Below are 21,071 nucleotides of genomic sequence, written 5' to 3'. Positions count from 1 at the left end.
GAAGTGCTCAACTTCTGCAACTCTTGGAGCTTAGTTGGCAGCTTGCTATTAATGGGAGTGCTTCCCACACCTAATTTCCAAATGCACTGACATTAATTTTGTTATTAAAAGAGCTTGCTGATTCATTATGCCTGAATATACAGGTTGCTTCGTGCCAAGTGACTTAGAGAAAAAAGCTTGCTGCTTATCTGCAGCATCCTCACCTGCACACACTGAGCCACTCTTAGATCTATTTAGGGCCACCTAAGTTGATTTTCATGGCATAGCACATATATAGCAAGCTTTTGTGTATTCTTTTTCGTGCATCTAGGCCAAGGCTGTAGTGTAGCCATAAAACCTAAGAACCCAGGTCCAGGAGTGTCTGTCTCCCACTCTTTTCATGTGGCACAGTCTAGTTGTGGAGGTTAGTCTTTCGCTCCAGATATTAAGTTTGTTTTAGTGTGTTGTGGCCTTTGCAGTGGAGGTGTCTGCACAGTGGTTGATCCACAGGCTTAAAACATTTATTGCCACAGTTGCCTGTGGTTGCTGGGGGCTGAAACTGAGGACATAAATGGTCCCTTCCTACCCTGTGTGCTAGTACAATGCTGTTTCATAAGCTTTATTCTTCCACTACTAATTTCTGAGTTTTTAGGATCAAAGGCTTCGGGCAGAGGGCTATAAAAGTAGGCTTTTTCTCCCCAGCTGGTGTGTGAACAGGCCTCATAAACAACATGGGAAGCTGTCTGACTAGATAGAGAAAACAGTCTAAGAGCTATTGGCAAAGCTGCTGCATTCAAAGAGTAATCAATCAGTCAAAAGAGACACAGTGTGGCTTTTGCCAAGCTCTTTAAATGATAGAAATCTTACATTTCTTATTGTTTGGGTACTGCTGCTTTAAAATCAAACCATAATGAAAGGGAGCTGTACAAGACATCTAAGGGTACTGTCAGTTAATCTTGAAGAGATTTTATTTATCCAGTAACATTAAAAAAACCAGCATACAGCAAGAAGAGTTTTGCTCACCTTAGCCAGTGAATCACCTGTTCAAAAAGGTCTCATCTCCCTTGGAGTCTCCCACTCTTCAGTGCAAAGGCATTTCCAGATCACTTCAGTCTGTGCCTGGTGAAGTGCTTAATCACCTAAAGGAACTTCACATCCTACAGTACATGTCTCCTTGTGCTCTGTAACCCACAAAGACCTGAACTGGAAAGGTGCACAGATATCTGTTTGTAAAAGGGGACATTTCCAAAGGCTCATTCCACGCCCAGGTTTGGTACTACCCTGTGCAGGTTCAGCTGGATCTGTGTGGGCACTGGTGAGTCTCACCTGCCTGTGCTTGTGTGGCTCAGGAGCCCGGTAGCTGTGGGCTGTCAGATGAGGCTTTTTGAGGTAAATCTCCCTCTCATCCCACTTCCTACCCTGTGATTAACATTGTGGGGTGGCCTTAGTGCTTAACCTGCTCTGCCTTTGAATTAAACTTAATCAGAGGACAGCCAGCCTAATGCTGTCCAGCCACTCATGGGACACTCCCCAGTCTGGAGCTGGTTGCAAATAAACACCCCTGAACCTCAGTTAATGTCAATATTGGGGCCTTAGCAACAATTCACTGTACAGATCCACTCCTTTCTTTCAAATATGGGCATGGTTGGTCACTAGGAGGGCCGATCCTGGGTTCTGAATGCTGCTGAGCAGCAGAGGCAGAATTGGCTCCCCCGCTGAAGGCAACCCTTGTTAGTCCACATCTGGGAGTAGAAATAGGATAGAGAAATGAGTGTCTGTACATTCCGCACAGACTACACTGCTGCACTAGAGGTTTCTGCCAGCTTTGGGATTCTTTGGCAAAGATCTTGCAACCTGAGCTTTCCCTTCTGGGTGCCATATGGGATGCTGACTCTGTTGCAAGATGTGCCAGTCAGGTGATGCCTCTTGCATCTCTCTGAAGCCTGGGCTTGCTCTGAATTTGCATCCCAGTGCACATGGAGAGTGCAGTGCATGGAGAGGGTTGCTGGTAGGTCATTCTCTTGTGTTGCAGCTTCCAGTTTCCAGCCATGGTTTGTTCCCAGTGTTCACCAGAATCTGATCATCTGTTGTTCCCAGCACCTGACCCTGGTGTGGTGAACAGTGAAAATGTTGTAGCTACCTAAAGGAAATAGAAGCTGTGGCTTTTATCAGGGCTTATAATTTGTGTCGTGGATGGCCACCTTCTCAAGCACAGATATTGGCTCTGAAAAAAAAGATGGAGTACTGTTTGGGAGGAGGAAGTAAGTAAAAATTAGTTGATATGATGAAAATCACTGTGCTGGTAAAAAAAAGTCCAGATATGACAGGATAAGAAAGGTTTCTTGTTTCAGTCCTTTCAGTTTAAATCTGGAATTACTAGTCATAGTAATGTCTTTAATGACCATATAATTTAAAAGGATGTCTGTCCTGATGTCTGCTTTTGCTTTTCTTTTTGCTCAGAGTTCCTTAAATCAGGAGTTGTTTCTCATTTAATTTACTTGCAGAGCAAAAGCAGTGGTGGCAAAAGCAGCAGATACCAGCACTGTTGTGCACATCCCAGTCATGGGATGTATGCCCCACAATTTGGGGATCCCGTGTTTTAAATCCAAATTACTTGTCTGTAATGTGAGTGCTTTTGGTCAATTCAGTTTATTAAATTCTACCTCGGTGCCCCAGATGATGTGGTGGTTTGGGGCTGTTAAATATGTGTTTCAGTCAACTGTCACAGCAGGATGTTGTTATTTATTAAATTATGTTACAATGAGTGCATGAAGCAAACCAAGTGTGAATCGCTGTCTGAAGCGAGCGTATCCCTAAAGAGAAAGGAAGGCAGGAGAAATGGCAATCACAGCCCTGACCCTTCAGTGCAAGCCAGCAGGACACATGGAACAACTCAAGCAGAGCTCTTCAAAGGGAGGCTGTTGATGCAGCCCCAGCATGGGAGCTAGTGCGTGGTGGGAGGAATTCTGGCCAATGCGGACAAATTCCCCCCAGGAACTGGTGTTCCAGCCCAGCTCCTCTGCACGTTCAGACATCTCCTGCACAATAGTACCCTCTGTGGCTCAGCCAAAACCACGCAGCAGCTCTGCAGCAGAGATAAGAATAGAATCCAAGTTTTCAGGCTGAGGTCAGGGAGAGCCTTTCATTTAATGTATATCAGACCTGTGTGCTGGTGGAAAGATCGTGGACAGATTTACTGGTCTAAAAGCCAGCTCCTCCTTAATGGTTTGAAATGCTAACATGACTTGGCTTGTACATAAGTAGGTAGAGGGATGATTTCACAGGAAGACAATCCCTTCACAAATGTGCTTCTAATTCTGTGTTTATATTGCTTCTCATCTGTGAATTTTTAGGAGGCCCAGTGAAACCAGTGGGAGCACTGCAAGGAGAAGAGGTGCTCCCATGAATAGAGATGGCAGCTCTGGGTCCTTAACAGCACTGGTGTGATTTTCTCCATCTCTCTTCAGGCTGAGTATGCCTGATGTGCCTAAGTGTGTCACCAGCAGCGACATTCACAGGGGTAGGGATGATCAGTGGAATTCTGGCTGAGGAATATGAAAGACAGATGTGCATTGCAGTTGGTTTCTGCAACAAAGAACTGTGGCTTTGCTTGGTGAGTGATGGGTTGATGCTGTGACTCCTAAAGCTGCCTCCCTCCTGCCTGCAGGTGAAGAGGAGGAGGATGGAATAGAAAGGACCTGTGACACCCTGCTCATGTGCATTGTGACTGTATTAAACCAAGGCCTGAGGAATGGTGGTGGTGTGGGAGACGTGCTCAGGAAGCCTTCCAAAGATGTAAGTGTTTTGGCTGAGCAAGTGCATTACTCCCTGTGCATCTCATGAATGCCAGAGTCAATTTTTGGAGGTTATAGACAGTATTTGTATCTAGTCTGGTCTCTTGTCACACTGTTGATTTATCTATGTAATTTTTAAATCCCAGATGGAATGTTTAATGGGAAGAGCTAAGTTTGGTGTGATGATGATACTTGAAGAAAGGAACTCTAGGTAGTTGTTTACCCCTTCTGGAAAACTGGAGCTTATCATAACCTTCCAATCACTGCTAATAAGTCAGACCTGGTGAGGCATGTCTGGAGTGCTGTGTCCAGTCCTGGGCTCCTCAGGACAGAAGGGACATGGAGCTCCTGGAGTGGGTCCAGCAGAGGCTGTGGAGATGATTCAGGGACTGGAGCATCTCCCTGGGGAGGAAAGGCTGAGGGAGCTGAGGCTGTTCAGCCTCCAGAGGAGACACTGAGAGGGGACCTCATCCATGTGTGTCAGTGGGGCAGAGGATGGGCCAGGCTCTGCTCAGGGGTGCCCAGTAATGGGAGGCCACGGGCAGGAACTGATGCCAAGGGAGTTCCACCTGGACACGAGGAAGAGCTTCTTTGCTGTGCAGTGACCAAGCACTGAACAGATTGCCCAGAGAATGTGTGGAGTCTCCCTCACTGGGGATATTCCAGAGCTGTCTGGACACAATCCTGTGCCATGTGTTCTGGGATGACCCTGCTGGAGCAGGGAGATTGAGCCAGATAACCCACTGTGGTCTCCTCCAACCTGAGCCATTCTGTGATTCTGTGAAGTGTTGCTGGAGATCACTCTTTTGTTACACTGAGAATTACAGATGTGAACTTTTAAAATGGATTGATTGATAAATATATGTCAAGACCCTCCACTGAGGTACATAATGTGTATTTTTAGCTTATATTCAATGGCATCTGCCCTGGAATAGGTCCTATTGTTTACTTGCACTCAAATAGCATGAACGTCAAAACAGAATTTTGTATATCATGGTATATGTCCTCTGCCATAAGTTTCCTCAAAAATTCAGTTCATTTGAGGACTTGCCTTAATATTTAGGTGGGTTTATGTGTTTTTATTTAGGTTCAAAAAGAACATCAGAAATAAAGGCAAAGCAGCACTTTGCTTAATGAGCCACACTAGAACCCAAGGATGTGTTATAAATAAATTAGCAAGTAGCATCTCAGCAGGGCTTGCAAGAGTCCAGAGACAAATAACTCTGATCTGGATGGAAGAGCTTCCTGTGCTGGTAGTAGGAGCCTAGGTCCTACCTGACAGACTGGGAGGTTCTACATGAAGAAAAGTTTATCCCCATGAAATCTGTAAACACTTAAACTTTGAAAATTGCCCTTTCCACTTAGCAGCTCTTTAAGGCTAATTATATTAAAGCACTTCCCAAAGGGTAATACTATTATCCCAATGAATGTGTGGGAAACTAAAGAAATTTGGTGACTTCTAAGTCAGTCATGGTGAAGAAAAGGTCTTGGGGTTTATGCCTCTGTAGTCCCTCTCTGTTTCTGAGAGTAAGGCTACCAGAATTTGGCATATGAAAAGAAAGATTTGCTTTGCTTGAGCTAATGTGAAAATGTTCTTTAATATTTTAGAGCTCTGCTATTTTTATATCTTATTGCAACCTTATTGTTGCAGGAGCCCTTGTTTGCTGCACGAGTTGTTTATGATCTTCTGTTTTACTTCATTGTCATAATTATTGTTCTAAACCTGATCTTTGGAGTCATCATTGATACATTTGCTGATCTCAGGAGTGAAAAGCAGAAAAAGGAGGAGATACTAAAGACAACCTGTTTCATCTGTGGTAGGTGTTACTGATTTATTGAGATATTTGATGGGGAAAGGAGTGAAAATGAACTATTTCTCAATAAATAAAGTGTGGATCTAAGGGGTGGTTATCTTCTACAAGGAAGTCTGTAAAAATGCCAGAGTTTGATTCCAAATTTATTCCCTCTCAGTAGGAAAAAGATTTGTTTTATGAATCAAAAGCCAGCTTTGCTAAGAGGTGGCTTCACAGTCTCCACCCTGAATCTGAGGGAGAAGAGCTGTGTCTCACACTTGCATCATCACCACTAATGGAGATGGTGCAGCTGCTGACTTTATTTCACAAAGCGTGATGCAGATGAAAGTACAGATTGCTATTTCACAGCACAGTGCATTACAGAAGGGTAACAACAGCAAAATCTGTCTGTTTCAGAAGGTGATATGAAACAGGGAACAAAAAAAAATTCTGTGAAAATCAGCCCCACGAAGCCCATGGATAAATCACGCTTATTTTGAAGTGCACTCACAAAGAGGGGCAGACCTTCACTCCCCCAGGGGACTTCAGAAATACCTGCTCTTTTGTAGGCTGGGTGTCGTTTCCATGGTTGTGCTGACAGGGATGAATGTTGCGCAGAGCACAACATCTTTAGTGTCTTTAGCACAACATCTTTGTGGAAGCCTCCACAAGAGATCCAGGGAGAAGAGCACATTGGTGAATCCTGTCCTTCCTCACTGTGTTCCTCTTCAGAGATTTGACCTGTGACAGGGAAAAACCAAAAAATTTCTTATGACTACAGCTCTGTAAGGACTGTATGAGTTCAAAGCTGCAGAGACTCACCCTCTCTGCCAGGCTTAAGCACACAAACAATCCCACCCCAGCTTAAGTGGGACTGTTCATATGCTTGATGCTAAAAGTGTGCATAAATCTTTGGAAGATCAGGACCTGGACTGCACGCTGTGGGCTTACCAATATCCATCTAGAAAGAGTCAGAGCCAACACTTGTAAAAGCACTTTATAGCCCTCAGCATAGAAGGCACTGTAAAACCCTAACATATTTATTATATTGTTATTGTTATTAAGAGGAAATATCACAGAAGAGGATAAATGCTGTGCTGAAAGACTTCTGTCAGGAATGCCTTCTGGCCTGGTGTTTGTTGCCTGGCAGTTACTGCATGCAGTTATAGCTTTTAAATTAAGCTCCTTCAAATTTATGGTCCTTTAAATTAAGTTAGGTCCCTTTCTCTAACATATTTAACAGATTTGAGTATTTTTATGTTGAAATTTATTTTTTGGCTTTACCTTTGTGTCTTTTTTTTGCAGGACTGGAGAGAGACAAATTTGATAACAAGACCGTTTCATTTGAGGAGCATATAAAGTCAGAGCACAACATGTGGCATTATTTGTACTTTATAGTCCTTGTCAAAGTCAAAGATCCGACTGAATACACTGGCCCAGAGAGCTACGTGGCACAGATGATTGTGGTGAGTCAATTTGGGCATGTGCTTTATGTAACTGAAAGATGCTCCTTGCAGCTACAGCAGCGAGTATCTTTCTTTTTCCCCCTCTCTCTGAATAATAGGAGGGATTGATTTGTGTTTTTAAAGATCTTTTCACATGCCTGAGTCTGCAACAAAGCCTGATCTTAAACGCAGTGAAAAGGATGAGGGCGCAGGCCACAGTCTCCAGTTTGGCGGCCGTGCTCTCATGCTCTGTGGGTTCTGCTGCCTCATTAGCCAAACCTGAGGCAGGAGATGCATCACAACATCTGGTGCTGCTCTGGCTTTGTCCAATATCCCTGGGCTGCTGTCCAGAAAAATAACATCTCCTGCTGAACACTGAAGCACAGGGTCAGCGTTGAGGGCTAGTGCTTTTCTCCTATGACTGCTCTGAACAAGCTGTTGAAAAGACCAAGAAGAGCAGCTGTAGGGATTTGAAGAGCCACAGAAACTGCCTCTTGAAGCAGGAAGAGTTTGACTTGGACTCAGAGAGAGAAATGTGATGACACTGGGTCAGAGAGATGTTTGATTACATTTCGTTTCCAGCCTGCTACCTAAGAGAGTTCGTTCTGGTGAGTGAGAGGGATGGATCATCAAGGCTGCCTGGCTTGGGGCTTCATTTTTGAGGAATTCTTGTCTGCTGGGTTATTCTGGTGCAGTATTTTCTTCCTGTGGACTTCCTGGCAGGTACTGCACTGCTCAGGGCCCGTGCCAGGGTCTGTGGTTGCAAAGCTGGCACATGTCTGAATCCCAGAGGAGAGTGTAACCAAATGCGCATCAGGATTTGCTGTTTACGCATTTCTGGAGCCATGTTTCTTACCAAGAGCATCTGCCCTGTTATCCCTCATCAGGCCTTTGACTGGACATACTACCCAGCCTCATTATTGAGATGCTGGGTGCCCTTTTAGTCCTCAGTTTAGCCAAAGGGAAGATTCTTCTCCTTTAACTTCAGCTGTCTTCACATCAGGCGCCTGGCTTCAATCAATCCCAGCTCCCTGCCTTGTCAGTGCAGAGAGCTGGGTTATTTATCCTGCCTTCAGATGGGTCTCTAGGAGAGCTGGGGTGACTCACCTTTCTCACTCCATTGAGAGCCTAAATGGTTAGTTTAGATAAGATGCCTAATTGGGAGCTGGCTGAAATAGAAGAGGTGACTCCCAAGCACTGTGCAGGCTTATGCAGAGCTTACCTTGAAGAACTCACATTAGTGGAATGGCTCATGTTTAGACAGGAGTGTGTGCTTTACTGCTTGGAGCTGCTGTAAGTGCTATTATCCCTACATGGGAAAGTGGTGTGGCAGGTGATGGGAATTCAGTGCTCAGGTACAGAGGAACAGCCTGTGTCCATCAATTTTGAACCGTCAATCTCACTGCCCAGCTCAGGGCATTTATCCTGTGGGAAGTAATGGATCTACACTTCTGCAGTGTGATGGGAGAGATAGAAAACCTAAAACAAAACCTAAACCAAATCCTTACAGCCTCTGTAGCGTTACAAGTAATTATTTACAGTGGCAAGTTGTCCTGTTACACATGAAAATATTTTAGCTTATCTCAGGAATACCCTTTAATTTGTGGAATCAATAACATCTCCAGACTCTGGGGCTTATCTCATTTGTTTAGTCCTTCTCTACTCCTCTTCCTCTCCCTGCACTGTTTGTGTGATTTTAAACTTTGTGGTATGTATGTTAAGTATTAATGTTTAATTCCAACAGATACGTTAATATTCATAGTAAGCGTATTCATCCTGTGGCAGCAGTGGTTTGACTTTTCTGATGTAATTCACAAGTGTATTTTACTTTTACATTAATGGTGGGAACTCCTGTTGGAATGTCTAAAATATTAACAGAAAACCACCAAAAACTCATGTGACCTCAAGCATTGAACTGATTTCTCAAAGCCCCTGTTCCTCTGTGACAGAATGCTGATGTAATCCAGATTTTGGGATTATTAAACCCTCTGAAGGAGACTTTTTTTTTTCCATGGGTATATATATAAATTTTAAGGTTGTTCTGGATGGTGGGAGAGGTACATATGGACTTATAAGTGTAAAGCTTACACAGAATGGAAGCAGGAATGAAGGAGTGAGGGGAAAAAAAGAGAAAGAAATGTTTGAACAAACTACAAGTGGGTGGTGTGGGATTAGTAATTGTGTCTTTGTGTAGTTTAAATTCCTGGCACAAAATCTAGGGAAGGTGTGCTGCAGAAATACTGGTGCTGCATAACAGAAACAATTGGAACTGCTTAATTGAACAAAAAAAGGATGCTTTCCTTTGGAGCCAGAGGTTTACTGTATATCACATGGTATGAGGAATATTAAGAAATTAAAATAATCTGTCTGGAAGAATGGAGTACGATATTCAGCTGGGAGAAGAGATTTAAAGATACAGCTTTGCTCAGGACCCAAAGAAGAATCAAAAGGAAAACTCCCAGAGGTAGTTTTGCAGCTATTGGTTGTGTTTCACAGAATGTTAGTGATGAAATTACATGACAGGCGTGTGAGATGTACTACATTCTGTGCAGAAATTAAGCCTGAGTGTGGTTTGTGTCCTGAAGACAGAGAAAGCAGCTGATTCAGACTTTTGTGACAGGCTGAAAGCTCCATGACCATTCTTGTGATGCTAGGAGAGGAGACCAAGTCCCTGGTCAGAGACCAAGTTCTGGTTAGGATCTGGCAGAAAAGATCAAATTAACCTTTCCCAAGGGGCTTGCCAGTGGAACTGACTCATTGCTGAATAAGGCTTATTGGGGGTGAATGGGATTGCAAGAAATCTTTATAAAGATTGTTGGAATAACAGGAAAGTGTCAGGACCTCTTTGAGGGGACCAGAATAAGATTTTATATTTCATACTATACCAGAATATGGCTGCAAAAACTCTGTGATTCATACTCCTGGAAAACCTCTCTTAACTCTATTTATGATTAGGAATGCCTTCTATGGCTGCTTCTGTGGCTTTAATGGATCAAACCGCAATTCTGTGTTTTGACAGCCAGATTACTTAGAGAGAATTTCTACCCAAATCGAATCTTCAAGGCTCAGATCTTGAGACCCTTTAAATACAGGGTCAAAATTTTGGAGCATACTGCAGTAATTTCTTTAATAGGAAGTAGAGTTAAGCTCCAAGTATCATCCTCACTACCCCTACAACTCTACTTAGGAACCAATTATTATTTGCACTTGTCTTCTACTGTCTCACGAAGAATTGCAAAAAGTAACATTGGAATGATTATCAGTATTAACTAAGCACCAGAGAAAGCATCTACAATTTCTCATAATCTCTCTTCTCCATTGCACAGCCTCGTCAGAACCCAAAAATATGACTGTCTTCTTTATGACTCTCAGTCTTTTCTATGTATCATTTGTCCAGCAAACAGTGAAGCCTCTGGTTTGAAGGCTTGCTGATATTACAACTGATTCAAAATAGGAATACTGTGGTTTTCTTCTTTTGGAATATTATTTGAAAGGCTGGGTGCCGAAATGGAAGGGAGTCATTTATGCATCATAGTTCACTTCTCCAGTTTTCTAGTTCAAGAAGGGGAAAGAAACATGTAGGAGATGTTGTACACACCCCTCGCTCAAAGGCAATATTTTTGCAGGTTTCCGAGTTTGTATTTCTGTTCCAAGGGTGGTTTGTTTTGAGACATTTCCATTATCTTGCATGTCTCTGGCCTCAAAAGACCCTGGGGCAGAGGAGTTTAGCTTTCTTCATCTGGACTATGGACATTGTCTGCAAACTCCTGGTGTTCCCTGTGATTTTGATTTTCCCAGCAGCTCTGTATGGGCTTCAGTGCTTAACATACTGCTCTGAGCAGTGACAGAAGTACTCAGTATCTCTCCAGCTTTCATAAAGAAAGGTATTAATTTTTATTTTTCTTTCTTTTTTTAAAAAAGCATCAAGCATAAAATGTATTGTAAAGTAGCACACAGTTTATGCACCTCTAGCTTTTCAGGCAGTTACTTTATGGAGATGTTGGTGGGAATAAAACACATCAGCTCTTCCAGTGATGCCCATTCTTCTTGTACACTATCTTATATCACTTATCAGGTGAAATATCAATGAATATTAAATCAGGGTAGTAGGCTTTATTATTTGTTTGTTCTTCGGGCCTTTTTTATGAAGTCAGACAGGTATTATACAATATCCAAAAGGACAGGAACTTTGAAAAGCTGGCTACATACCTTGCATTTGCTCTGAGAAATTGCATGAATGACTCCCCTACTGAATTTTCATTCCTGCAGAAAACATTCCTTCTTATCTGACTCATTTGACCAGAAACACCATCCCTAGCAAAGCTAGAGAGATGCACATTACTTGTATTACATCGATAAAGCAATCTTTGAATGTTCCTTGTGTCCATTTGTCAGAGGAGACAATTTAATGCCATAACTGGAACAATGAAGGTTAATGTCCAAATTTTTAGACTTCATTTTTGAGAGGTGTAATTTGTACACACAGATTTCCCCTAAGCTTTGGTAGCTGTAAATGGAGAAATGGAGGTAAAAAAAAATGTAGATGATTAGTTACTGAATTTTTTGCAGCAAAACATATATGAATTAGTCTGTGATTTTTGCCTCCATTCATTTGCAAAACTAAAAGGCTATTGGAATAGCAATTAAATTAATTATTTTGCCCATTGGAAGAATGAAAGACTTGAGCAAACGAAGCCCTAAAAGTTTTGTTCTTGCATGCTCTGTCCACAGTTCTTAGCAAGTTTCATAATGGCTTTTATCAGCATTAGTGTGCTACCTGTCATAATTACATAATTACAGCACCTAGTTATATTATTACTTATTTACTCTAATTATGTAATTGGATGTAATTGGTGCAATTACATAACTCCTCAGTTGAGAAAACTGCTCTAAAACCAGCCTATGCTCCTAAGAGTAAAGGATACTGCCATGAATTAGGCTATCCCTCTAAAACAAGGCAATCTTTGGTGGGAAATTAAAGGTTCTGTTCTCAGTTGTGGTCATTGGGATCATGAACCTTTTATTCCCGTCAACATTACAAGGATGAAGCAGCAGGTTGAGCAGCACCAGCCTGGAATTCTGAACAGTGGTCTTGTCATTCAGTTCTTTTAAAAGCACCTCTGTGGCACAGCAATGACCTGGCATTGGTCATGTGACAAAATATCTTAGCTGCTTTATTTTAAATATTTTGAAGGTGTCATCTTTTTTTTTCTTTTTTTCTTTTTTTTTTTTGTTTGTTTTAAATTATTAAATAGAAGTATTTAGCAAATATTATGGCCATTTCCATGTCGTGGGGAAAAATGCATTCTCCATTTGAAACATTCCAGTTGTTTTGTTTCTTGTTTTTAAATACTGAAGTTTAAAAACTGAGCTGAATTTAGGGCTCCGTTGAGCCAGTGCTGTTGTTTCTGTTCTTTCTACCTCCAGCCTTGTGTTTTTGCCTTCTTTTCCTATTAGATACCCAGAAGTGGGTGTTAAATTCAAAAGCAGCACTGGGAACGATGCCAAATGAGCCACTGAGAAGCCTCACAATAGTTGTCATTGTGCCCATGCTGTGTGCTGGGCAGCGCCAGCCCCCAGCCCGTTTCCCTCGGCATCCCTCTCGCTCCTGCCTCGCCTCTCCTCAGTTTGCCGTGTTCCCACCTCGGGAGCGGAGGTGTGATGTGAGCCGTGGCAGCACCAAGCTGCTCCCAGGGTTCAGATCCTGGCCAGAGTCGCTCCATGAGGCTGTGACCCCCCAGTGCAGGAGCAGGGAGAGGGGACAAGCTCGCTCCTGGAGCCAGAGCTGCTTACGTACAGTCCCTGGCGTACCCGTGTGTGGCCTGCAAAGGCATTTTTTCCTGTTAATCGACCTCAGCAGAAGTAGTTTGACTGTCAAAACAGCCCAAGTGTGAGCCAAGTGGCGCCTATGGAGCCCGACAGCTGTGGGTCAGGAGCCTGGCTGCCCGTCCCCTCACACCTTGGGAAAGGTTGTTCCAGGGTGAGTTAGCGAACGTAAAGTCATCTCGCTGGTGCCAGACCCTGGTGTGCTCCCCTGATGTCTGACATGGTCAGTGGCCATCCCCAGGTGAACCACGTGGGGGTTCTAGAAGAGGCAGGTCCAAAGAAAATTCGGACAGGGGAGGTGGAGGCGGTGGAAAAGTGCTGTGCAAAAAGGAGAAGAGCATGCTGACAGCAGGGAGGGGAGGAGCAGGGTTTGTGGAACAAGCTGTTCTTTACTGCTGTCGATTTTTGTCAAAGAATGTAATAAAATAATAGGTACTAAGAGGGCTATTGACCTCTGCTCTTAAAATATAACTTCTTTAGAGAAGAAAAAAAAAGTTCTGACATCCAGGGTTTCTTCTTTTCTGTTATCCATCATCTTTTTGAATTTTGGGGGTAAAAGATTTCCCTGGTAGTTTTTATCTCTAGTCTGTAGATATTCTTGTTACATCCAAGGATCACTAAACACTGGACAGGTAGAGAGAATGACCTAAACCAGAGAAATGTCAATCCAAGGTACAGCATGAATGCTACAGAAGATACACTTAGGATGTCAGGAAGACACTCCGGGTGCTTTTCACGTGCACTCTGGTGATTCATCCCAGACAATTTGAGAAGTTTCCTCCCCCAGATGTCCACCATACATACCCTTGTGTCGCAATTAACCACAACAATAGCAGAGGGGGGAGGGAAAAGAGGCGCCGCAGTTCACAGCCCAGAGTACTAATGTGCAAATTGATGGCCACTGAAGTCGTGCCAGTCTAAACTGCACTGGTTGAGGAGAGGACACGGCACTGATTCTGTTGCCTCTTCATAGGTGGGATAATATCAGCACACAGCTGATCGGAGTGACCCCTTCAGCTGCCCCAGCTGAATCTACCAGGGACGGTGAGCTGAGTTCTTCAACTGGCTCACTGTAAATAAGCTGTATTTTCAAGGCTTTTTCATTATCATGAATTCTGATTTGACGTGATCTGGCAACACACGGGGTTGAAAATCCTTACAGGACTAGTGCACACAAACGCTGTGCTGGAGCGGGGCGTGGAGTTTATAACTTTTGGGAAGCTAATAATGCTCCCTTTGTTAGGGCTGAGTTATTTTACTTTTGAAGACTGGCTCTCCTCCAAAAACCAGCAGATGTTATCAAAGCAAAACTTGCAAGGATGAGATGTATGTACATATCATTAAGCAATGAAACTTTTTCTTAATTGCTTTTAAAAGGCTGATAGAATGCGTGTCACGTTATGAGTAATTACTTACCATGGCAGTAATACCAAGAGCACAAAAGCTGGCTGCTAAATAAGATCTGAGGTCTCGCAGACAGGCTAATTTCCTAGGAAATACAACGTTGGTTTTGTCTGCATTTGGGTTTTCATAAAATAAGCAATTAAAAAAATATGCCTAAATAGATGATTTACTGCTTTTTTTTTTTTTTGTTGTGCTCGAAATAGAAGAGCGAGTAAGAATGCAGCTCTCTGTGTCCTTCCATGTGGGCACAGGCCCTGTGGCTTCAGTTTAGGTGCACCAAGTCCCAGAGAAAGTCCTTTTTCTGCATCAAGGCCTGGCTCAAGTTCACAGAGGACCTCAGAGCTATCGAGTGGTGATGCAGTCACTAAAATAGAGCTGAAACTGTGCTTTGCATAGGTCCAACCACTGCTTGGGTATATGAGAGAAGGTCCCTCTATCCTCATATATCCAAGTGTTATCCAGTTTTACATGTACAGAATATATTGAGGTGCTGTTGTTGTTCTTTCTGCTGTGAGCTATTTTTCTATTGTTGCTTTCGTTGTTCAAAAATAATGATAATTGCTGTAGGTAGTCCACTGCTATTTTTGCTTCTCTGTACAATTTTGCCTCTACACTGTTATCTCAGGAAAGTGCTGAACACCTCCCTCTCCACTTCATAAAATAAGCAATCACACTAACGTGCCTAATTAGCTGCTTTCCTGCTCATTTGTGTGTTTGTCAAAGCATGAAAAGTTAGCATCACGTGAGGACTTTGCATCTTTGCACAAAGCTCCTATTCAACAAGAGAGCTGAGCATCTTCTTTTCTGCTTGAAGGGCTCTGCATCTTCCAGACATGGGCTCTTTGCCATAAATAATTCAGTTGACCTGCTTGGCCAGGTGGTGTGTGAGGTGTGGGTAAACAAAGGGAAAGATGGGCTTCATTTGGTACCTCTGTCTAAAAGCTTGAGGTTTTAGTGGCTTGAAGTTTATATACAGCCTTTTCAGACAGGCAAAATTAATTATCCTGTTGCTGCTTGAACAAGAAACCATGGATCTGATTTGATCCTGCCTCCCTAGAAGTGATGCCATTAGCTGGAGCGGGAGAAAGATGGATATCAGCAGCAGGTGCTGCAGCAGAGGCAGGTTTGCTGTGAGTAGGGAGGGTGTGGTGATAACCTTCACCCCCAGCTGGTTCAGTGAGGGAATGGCTGTGCCATTCCACAGAACCCTTCTCTTTGCTTAGCCCCTCACATTCTCGTTAACTCCTGAAGGGACAGGTCCCAGCACCAACACAACCCTGTCCTTTTTTCTCTGTCCTTTGAAATCACTTCCCAATACAAAGCTGTAATGTGATTGCAAGTTACAGAGTGGAGCCTAAAACTTCCTGAAAGCATATTCATTGAGATTTGGGCTTCTTTTTACCCCCTTGAGGTCCAGAGTCAGTAGTTTGATATGACCCAGCACTAGTCTTTTTGTCCCCTGTGGTATTGTGGCTCAGTTGTAAGTTTAGATTAATTTCATCTGTGTCTGAAAGATTTGGCCACCTGTCTGTTGACCGTATTTAGGCTTCAGACTGATTTTGCTACAAAGATGAATTCTGCCTTGGTGATACAGTGCAGTCACAGCCCCCTTGTCCTCCTTCCAACTTCAACTCATTCAGTTTGCAAAGGAAAATAAGTGAGCCGAGTTGGGTTCCTGTTTGTTCACTTGCTGCTGGCCTTAAAAACTCAGGAGGGGGTCTGGACAGGAGGCTGTGTTCCTTGAAACTTGCACATCCCCACGAACACGGGGTGGAGGTGTTCCAGCTGGAGCGCCCTGGAGCTGAGCAGCACTGCTGGCAGGACACGGGCTGCGGTTCCCTGCTGGAATTCACTCTCGCCTTGACCTGCCAGAGACTGGAGCTGTTAACTTTCCAGGCAGCCTGCAAAAGCCATCTTTTATCCCTTTGTTAAAGAAACATGTGGCTTGAGATGGATCTGCATGCGGGCAGACCTTTAGTCTGTGATTTCAGATGATGGAAAGGCTTTCCAAGGCACTGGATAGGCACCTACTGTTATGCTTAAAATCCTGGCAGTAGCAGAGCCCCAGTTCTCCTGGGATCGGCTGTGTAGGGTTTTGCCTTGTGAAAACTGGGCCTTACCTGGGATCACAGATAGTGATAAGAAGGCGAACCCCAGAGGAACAGTGTGATGAGCAGGTCCCGAAACATGTCAACTGAATTCATTTGATTTTGCTCTATGGGAGAAGCAACAGACAAAAAACACTCCAGTGCTATTTGAGAATATTATTGCAACATTTGAAAACAATTATTGTTCTTTGTATTACAGTGGTATACTAAGCTTCTGGCTGCTTGAGTAGGAGAGAGGCTGAAAAATTGTCCACAGCCAAGGCAGATAACTGCAGATGCTGAGGAAGGGAAGGGCTATGGGTTTCCCCAAAAACATGAGGACAATCAGTAAAAGATGAGTTTGAGGTCATTGTCTTACCAGGAACACCATTTAAAAGTAAATAGGTGTGACTTTGGTTGGATCAAAACACAGCAGTGAGATTCTGCAAGATGTAAAACAGGGAAAGGCTACAAAAAATGCAGTTCTGCTTCTGAGCTCTCACAGTGCAGAGACAGCAAGATTTTGGGAGGATTGGGTGCAACATTAGTGTGAGCTTGATTTGCAAGATGCTACAGACATGATGAAGTTACTTGTTTTCTGTATCTGTCACAGGAAGAAAAATCCATGGGCCTGTATTACTGTGCATGGATAAGTTTCTGAATTTGTGTAACTTTAGTCTCATTGTGCCATTTATCTTTTGGGACCAGCTTTATGAGATTTGTGTCAGGTTTTTCTGTTTGGTTGCGAGGCTAGTTCATGGAATCTTCTCTCTTTTTAGTGTGGTGGATGTGCGTATGATAAAAAGCTAAGATTGCATCATCTTTAATAAAAGAGAAGATATATAGCCTAAAGAAATCAGATTAGTTGTAGAGAAAAAAATCAATCAGGTTGGCAAATTGCATCTGTGGGACAAAGTGCAAAATGTTTGTTTCATAGAGTATTTATTGAACAAATTTGTTGAGAAGATGGTTAAAAATGCTCTACAGAAAAAAAAACCTGGGAACCATTTTGTTCAATTTAAATGACATTGATGTATTTTTTACATCATGAAATCTTGCAATATTACCAACAACAATCCCTGATAAAGTACTTTACACAATTGCCTCACAGGGCATTTTGAGATAAAAGTATATATCGGGGATTGTAAATTGGCTGCATCCAATTTATATATAATGGAACCCACTACAGCCATCCTCCAAAATTCAATAGATCAGGAATCATATTACACTTCTGTGAGTTTGGGGTAGTAGGAGCTCTAAAGAGTCTCCAAAACAAACAAGCCACTTTAAATCATATTTAATGAACCCTGTGTATTTTATACACATGTGATTAAAATGTTTTGTTTCTGTTTTTCATTTTCCTGGGTGCTGCTGAAGGAGAATTGTAACTCCGGGTTTGTGAAACTGATCATCTGCTTGTTCTCAGGAGAAAATGCAGTTTAATTGAACAGCAAACCATATTTAAATGCTGGGGGGGAAAAAGAAGAAAAAGAAAAAGCAGATCTGTACAGAGAATCCATTTTAATATTTTCCTACCAATGCAAGCTAGAATACTAAATGAAAATGTAGTATAGGCAGATAAACAATCACAGGGTAGCGTGGTGGTTTTTGCTCTTATTGATCTATGCCTGCAGCTTCTGAAAGCAGCACACAGTGAACACAAACCTGAGTGAGTAGATGTTTCAACTTGAGGGCCCAGTTTTGCTGGTTTCCACCTATTTCCAAAGGGAATAGGAGTGTTTTGTGCTTCCTTCCCAGTGGGCAGGTGGCACCTTGTGGGATCTGCTGCTCACCGTGCCACAACCAGACCTGGCACGGGGCCAGTGCTGAGCCATTGTGTTTGCATGTGCAGAGGAATGTGCAGAGAAACCCATGGGCAAGTATTTGACCAGAGCAAGAGATTAGAGAGCAGGCTGGTAGTAGTTTGATGGTGTTCAGGCCCATAAGGCTGGAAAGTGGCCATTGTTTGCTGCTGTTTTGTCAAGAGATGCTTCACAGAGAAAGTTAGATATTTTTTTCCTGTCCTCTCAGTGATACTCAAGTATGTGCATTCATGATCTTACAGGTCTTTTCCAACCCTAACAGTTCTGTGATTTTATGCACATATAAGGTACATGCATGATTGCATCGTTACTTCAGAAAGCAGTGCTGGGTGGTGATAGGTGATAGTTCTTATTAATTTTAAAAGAAAGTGTTGTTCTTTCAGTTGTCTTTTCATACCGCCCCATGTGCAAAATACATCAGAGTCAAAATGGACCTAAAGCAGGAACATCAGATCAGGATTCAAAATGCCTTGGCTCTGGCAGTATCCTAAGCCAGAACAATCGCGCTGCAATCAGCAAAGCTCTGCCTGTGTAAAGCTGAGAACAAGGTCAAGTCCTGAGCCTCTGAAAAATGAGTCTCCAGCTGAGTCTTTGTATTTCCCAAAGATTCTGTTACACCAAATTAAAGCTAAAGCTAGGAAATGGACACTACTTGCAAAATACAAGGTGACAGGACCAGAGAACTAAAACTAAATGTGAAAAAAAAAACCACACGCCATGAATTTCAACAAGTATGCTCCTGAATCCTGTGCTACAAAAGATAGGAAGTAGAGGTCGTGGTTTGGAGTCTAATCATGGAGTTAGGCCCTGGTTCATTGGATCAAACCAGCAGGCACATTGACAAAAACAAGTCAAAATTGGTGGTGTCCTCAGCAGCTGTATGCCCCTGAGGAGCAGACATCATCTGTGTCCCCAGCAGGGCCTGGTACTGGAGGGTATGTTTGCTTTGCAGTGGGATTCGTGCCTCGTGCTTTTGTCTGGAGTTCAGTGTCTGGAGTGCGCCTGCCAGCATGTTTTGTGAAGAAAAATCAATATTAAAAGGAGAATAGGAGAAGGGGGAGCTTCAGCCTGCTGGTGCAAGCAGTGTGGGAGTGTGGGGGTAGGAATGGCCAGGGGCCGGAGAGGCATCGGAATTCCGGTCACTTTAAACACGGTCAATGGGAAGCAGAAATGCCATTGCTGTTCAGCTTGGCGGGAGCCTGTCCGGCAAACCAGCAGTGAATTCACTGAAATGATGTCAGGAGCAGCAGGGGAAGGAGAAGGAGAAAGAAGTTAGAGCTGGGAGGGGATTGTTCAGCTCTGCTCTGCACTGGGGTGGCCTCACCTTGAATATTGTGGCAGTTTTGGGCACCACAATATAAGAAAGATATTGAGCCATTAGAGAGTGTCCAAAGGAGGCAACAAAAATGGTGAAGGGCCTTCCTTGATGGGAAGCCGTGTGAGGACACTGAGGGCACTTGGTGTGTTCAGCTGGAGGAGACTGAGGGGAGACCCCACTGCAGTTACAACTTCCTTGGGAGGGGCAGAGGAGGGGCAGGGACTGAGCTCTGCTCTGGGGGGACCAGGGACAGGACCCACAGCCTGGAGCTGTGCCAGGGCAGGGTCAGGTTGGATCTCAGGGAAAGGTTTTTCCCCCAGAGGGTGGTTGGGCACTGCCCAGGCTCCCCAGGGCAGTGGGCACAGCCCCAAGGCTGCCAGAGCTCCAGGAGGGTTTGGATGATCCTCTGGGGCACAGGGTGTGACTCTGGGGATGGTCCTGTGCAGGGCTGAGGGTTGGACTCGATGATCCTTGTGGATCCTTCCAGCTTGGCATATTCTGTGATTTTGGTGGCAGTGGTGGGGCTGTGTGGGCAGCTCAGCACCTCTCCTGTGACAGGATTGCCCAGGACACTGTGGCACTGGAAGAGCAGAGCCTGAGGGTTCAACAGCAGCAGCAGCAGCAGCCATTGAACCAGCTGTGAGGGGAGAGACAGAGACCTGCCAGGTTCCTCTGCACACAGACTGCCATTGCATTATCCTGTTCTTCCCCCACCGAGGCAGCTGGAACTAAACCAGAGCCTCCCATGCTGCCATTAGAAGGTTCTTTTTCTAAGGACATGTGCACTTAATGTCAGAATATTGAAACCATACCCACGTGAATAAAGTTAGTAAGCCAGTGATTCATTGCTGTTTCAAACCTCTATCTAGCCACAGTAAATTTCTGCTTGGTAGTGACAGTCTGTGTCCACATGCAGGCTATGATTTACAGTTCTATGTTTTGTATCAACAACATCTGTTTAATAAAAGAGGAAAAAAAAAAAAAGCCAAGAACATTTATTTTCTAATCTCTGTACCAGATGTTTCGTTATGCACAAGATCCAGGGATTATATCAGAAATAATTTAATTATTTTAAATGAATAATCTGAAGTGTTTTTCCTAAAGTATGTCTCGTAACCACTAACAACATAAAAACACAGGAATGTGGAAAAATAAACTCATGTTTTGCACAAATCTATAATTATATCTATTTTAAGGGCACAAATATTAAGGACCACATCCTAGCTTTAGATGGTGGTGTTGGGATACTTGAAGATTTGCAGAGGAGAATATCAATTCTTGGGGTTATGATAGAGATAAGCTGGCAGAGAGCAACTGAAACAGCAGAAGAAAGTAGCATCTGAGAAATGAACATGTCTTGCCCGCAACAGGGGTGTGAGAGCACATTCCAACTTACGGCCTTGACTTGGAAAAATTGTTTTCATGATTGCTTCCATCTTTTGGAAATGCCAAGTTCCTTTGGTGTGTTTGGTAAGCAGAAATATTGGGATGCTTGTTCTTTACAGAACTTCAAACTGAGTGTTGAAACTGCCCTGTAGAGCATCAGTGAAAAATCTTTGCAATTTGGGGTTAATTATGATTCCTCACCATAATTTTTGCAGG

The 21,071-nt window shown here is 43.4% G+C and overlaps 1 protein-coding gene across 3 annotated transcripts in view; it reads left to right on the top strand.

Moving 5' to 3' along the window:
• Positions 1 to 21,071, top strand: part of ITPR2 (inositol 1,4,5-trisphosphate receptor type 2) — a 241,673-nt gene that overhangs the window by 208,550 nt on the left and 12,052 nt on the right. For all 3 annotated transcript variants that reach the window (XM_051772364.1, XM_051772363.1, XM_051772362.1), the window contains 3 exons: positions 3,647 to 3,774; positions 5,425 to 5,590; positions 6,872 to 7,032. In XM_051772364.1, the coding sequence (XP_051628324.1) occupies positions 3,647 to 3,774; positions 5,425 to 5,590; positions 6,872 to 7,032 (455 nt within the window). The remainder of the gene's footprint in view (positions 1 to 3,646; positions 3,775 to 5,424; positions 5,591 to 6,871; positions 7,033 to 21,071) is intronic.

The sequence above is a fragment of the Manacus candei genome, unplaced genomic scaffold, assembly GCF_025592945.1.
Source record: "Manacus candei isolate 608988 ecotype Guabito, Panama unplaced genomic scaffold, ASM2559294v1 h1tg000153l, whole genome shotgun sequence".
Lineage (NCBI taxonomy): Eukaryota > Metazoa > Chordata > Aves > Passeriformes > Pipridae > Manacus > Manacus candei.
Note: the sequence above shows the minus strand (reverse complement) of the source record. Positions and strands in the feature narration are given on the sequence as shown.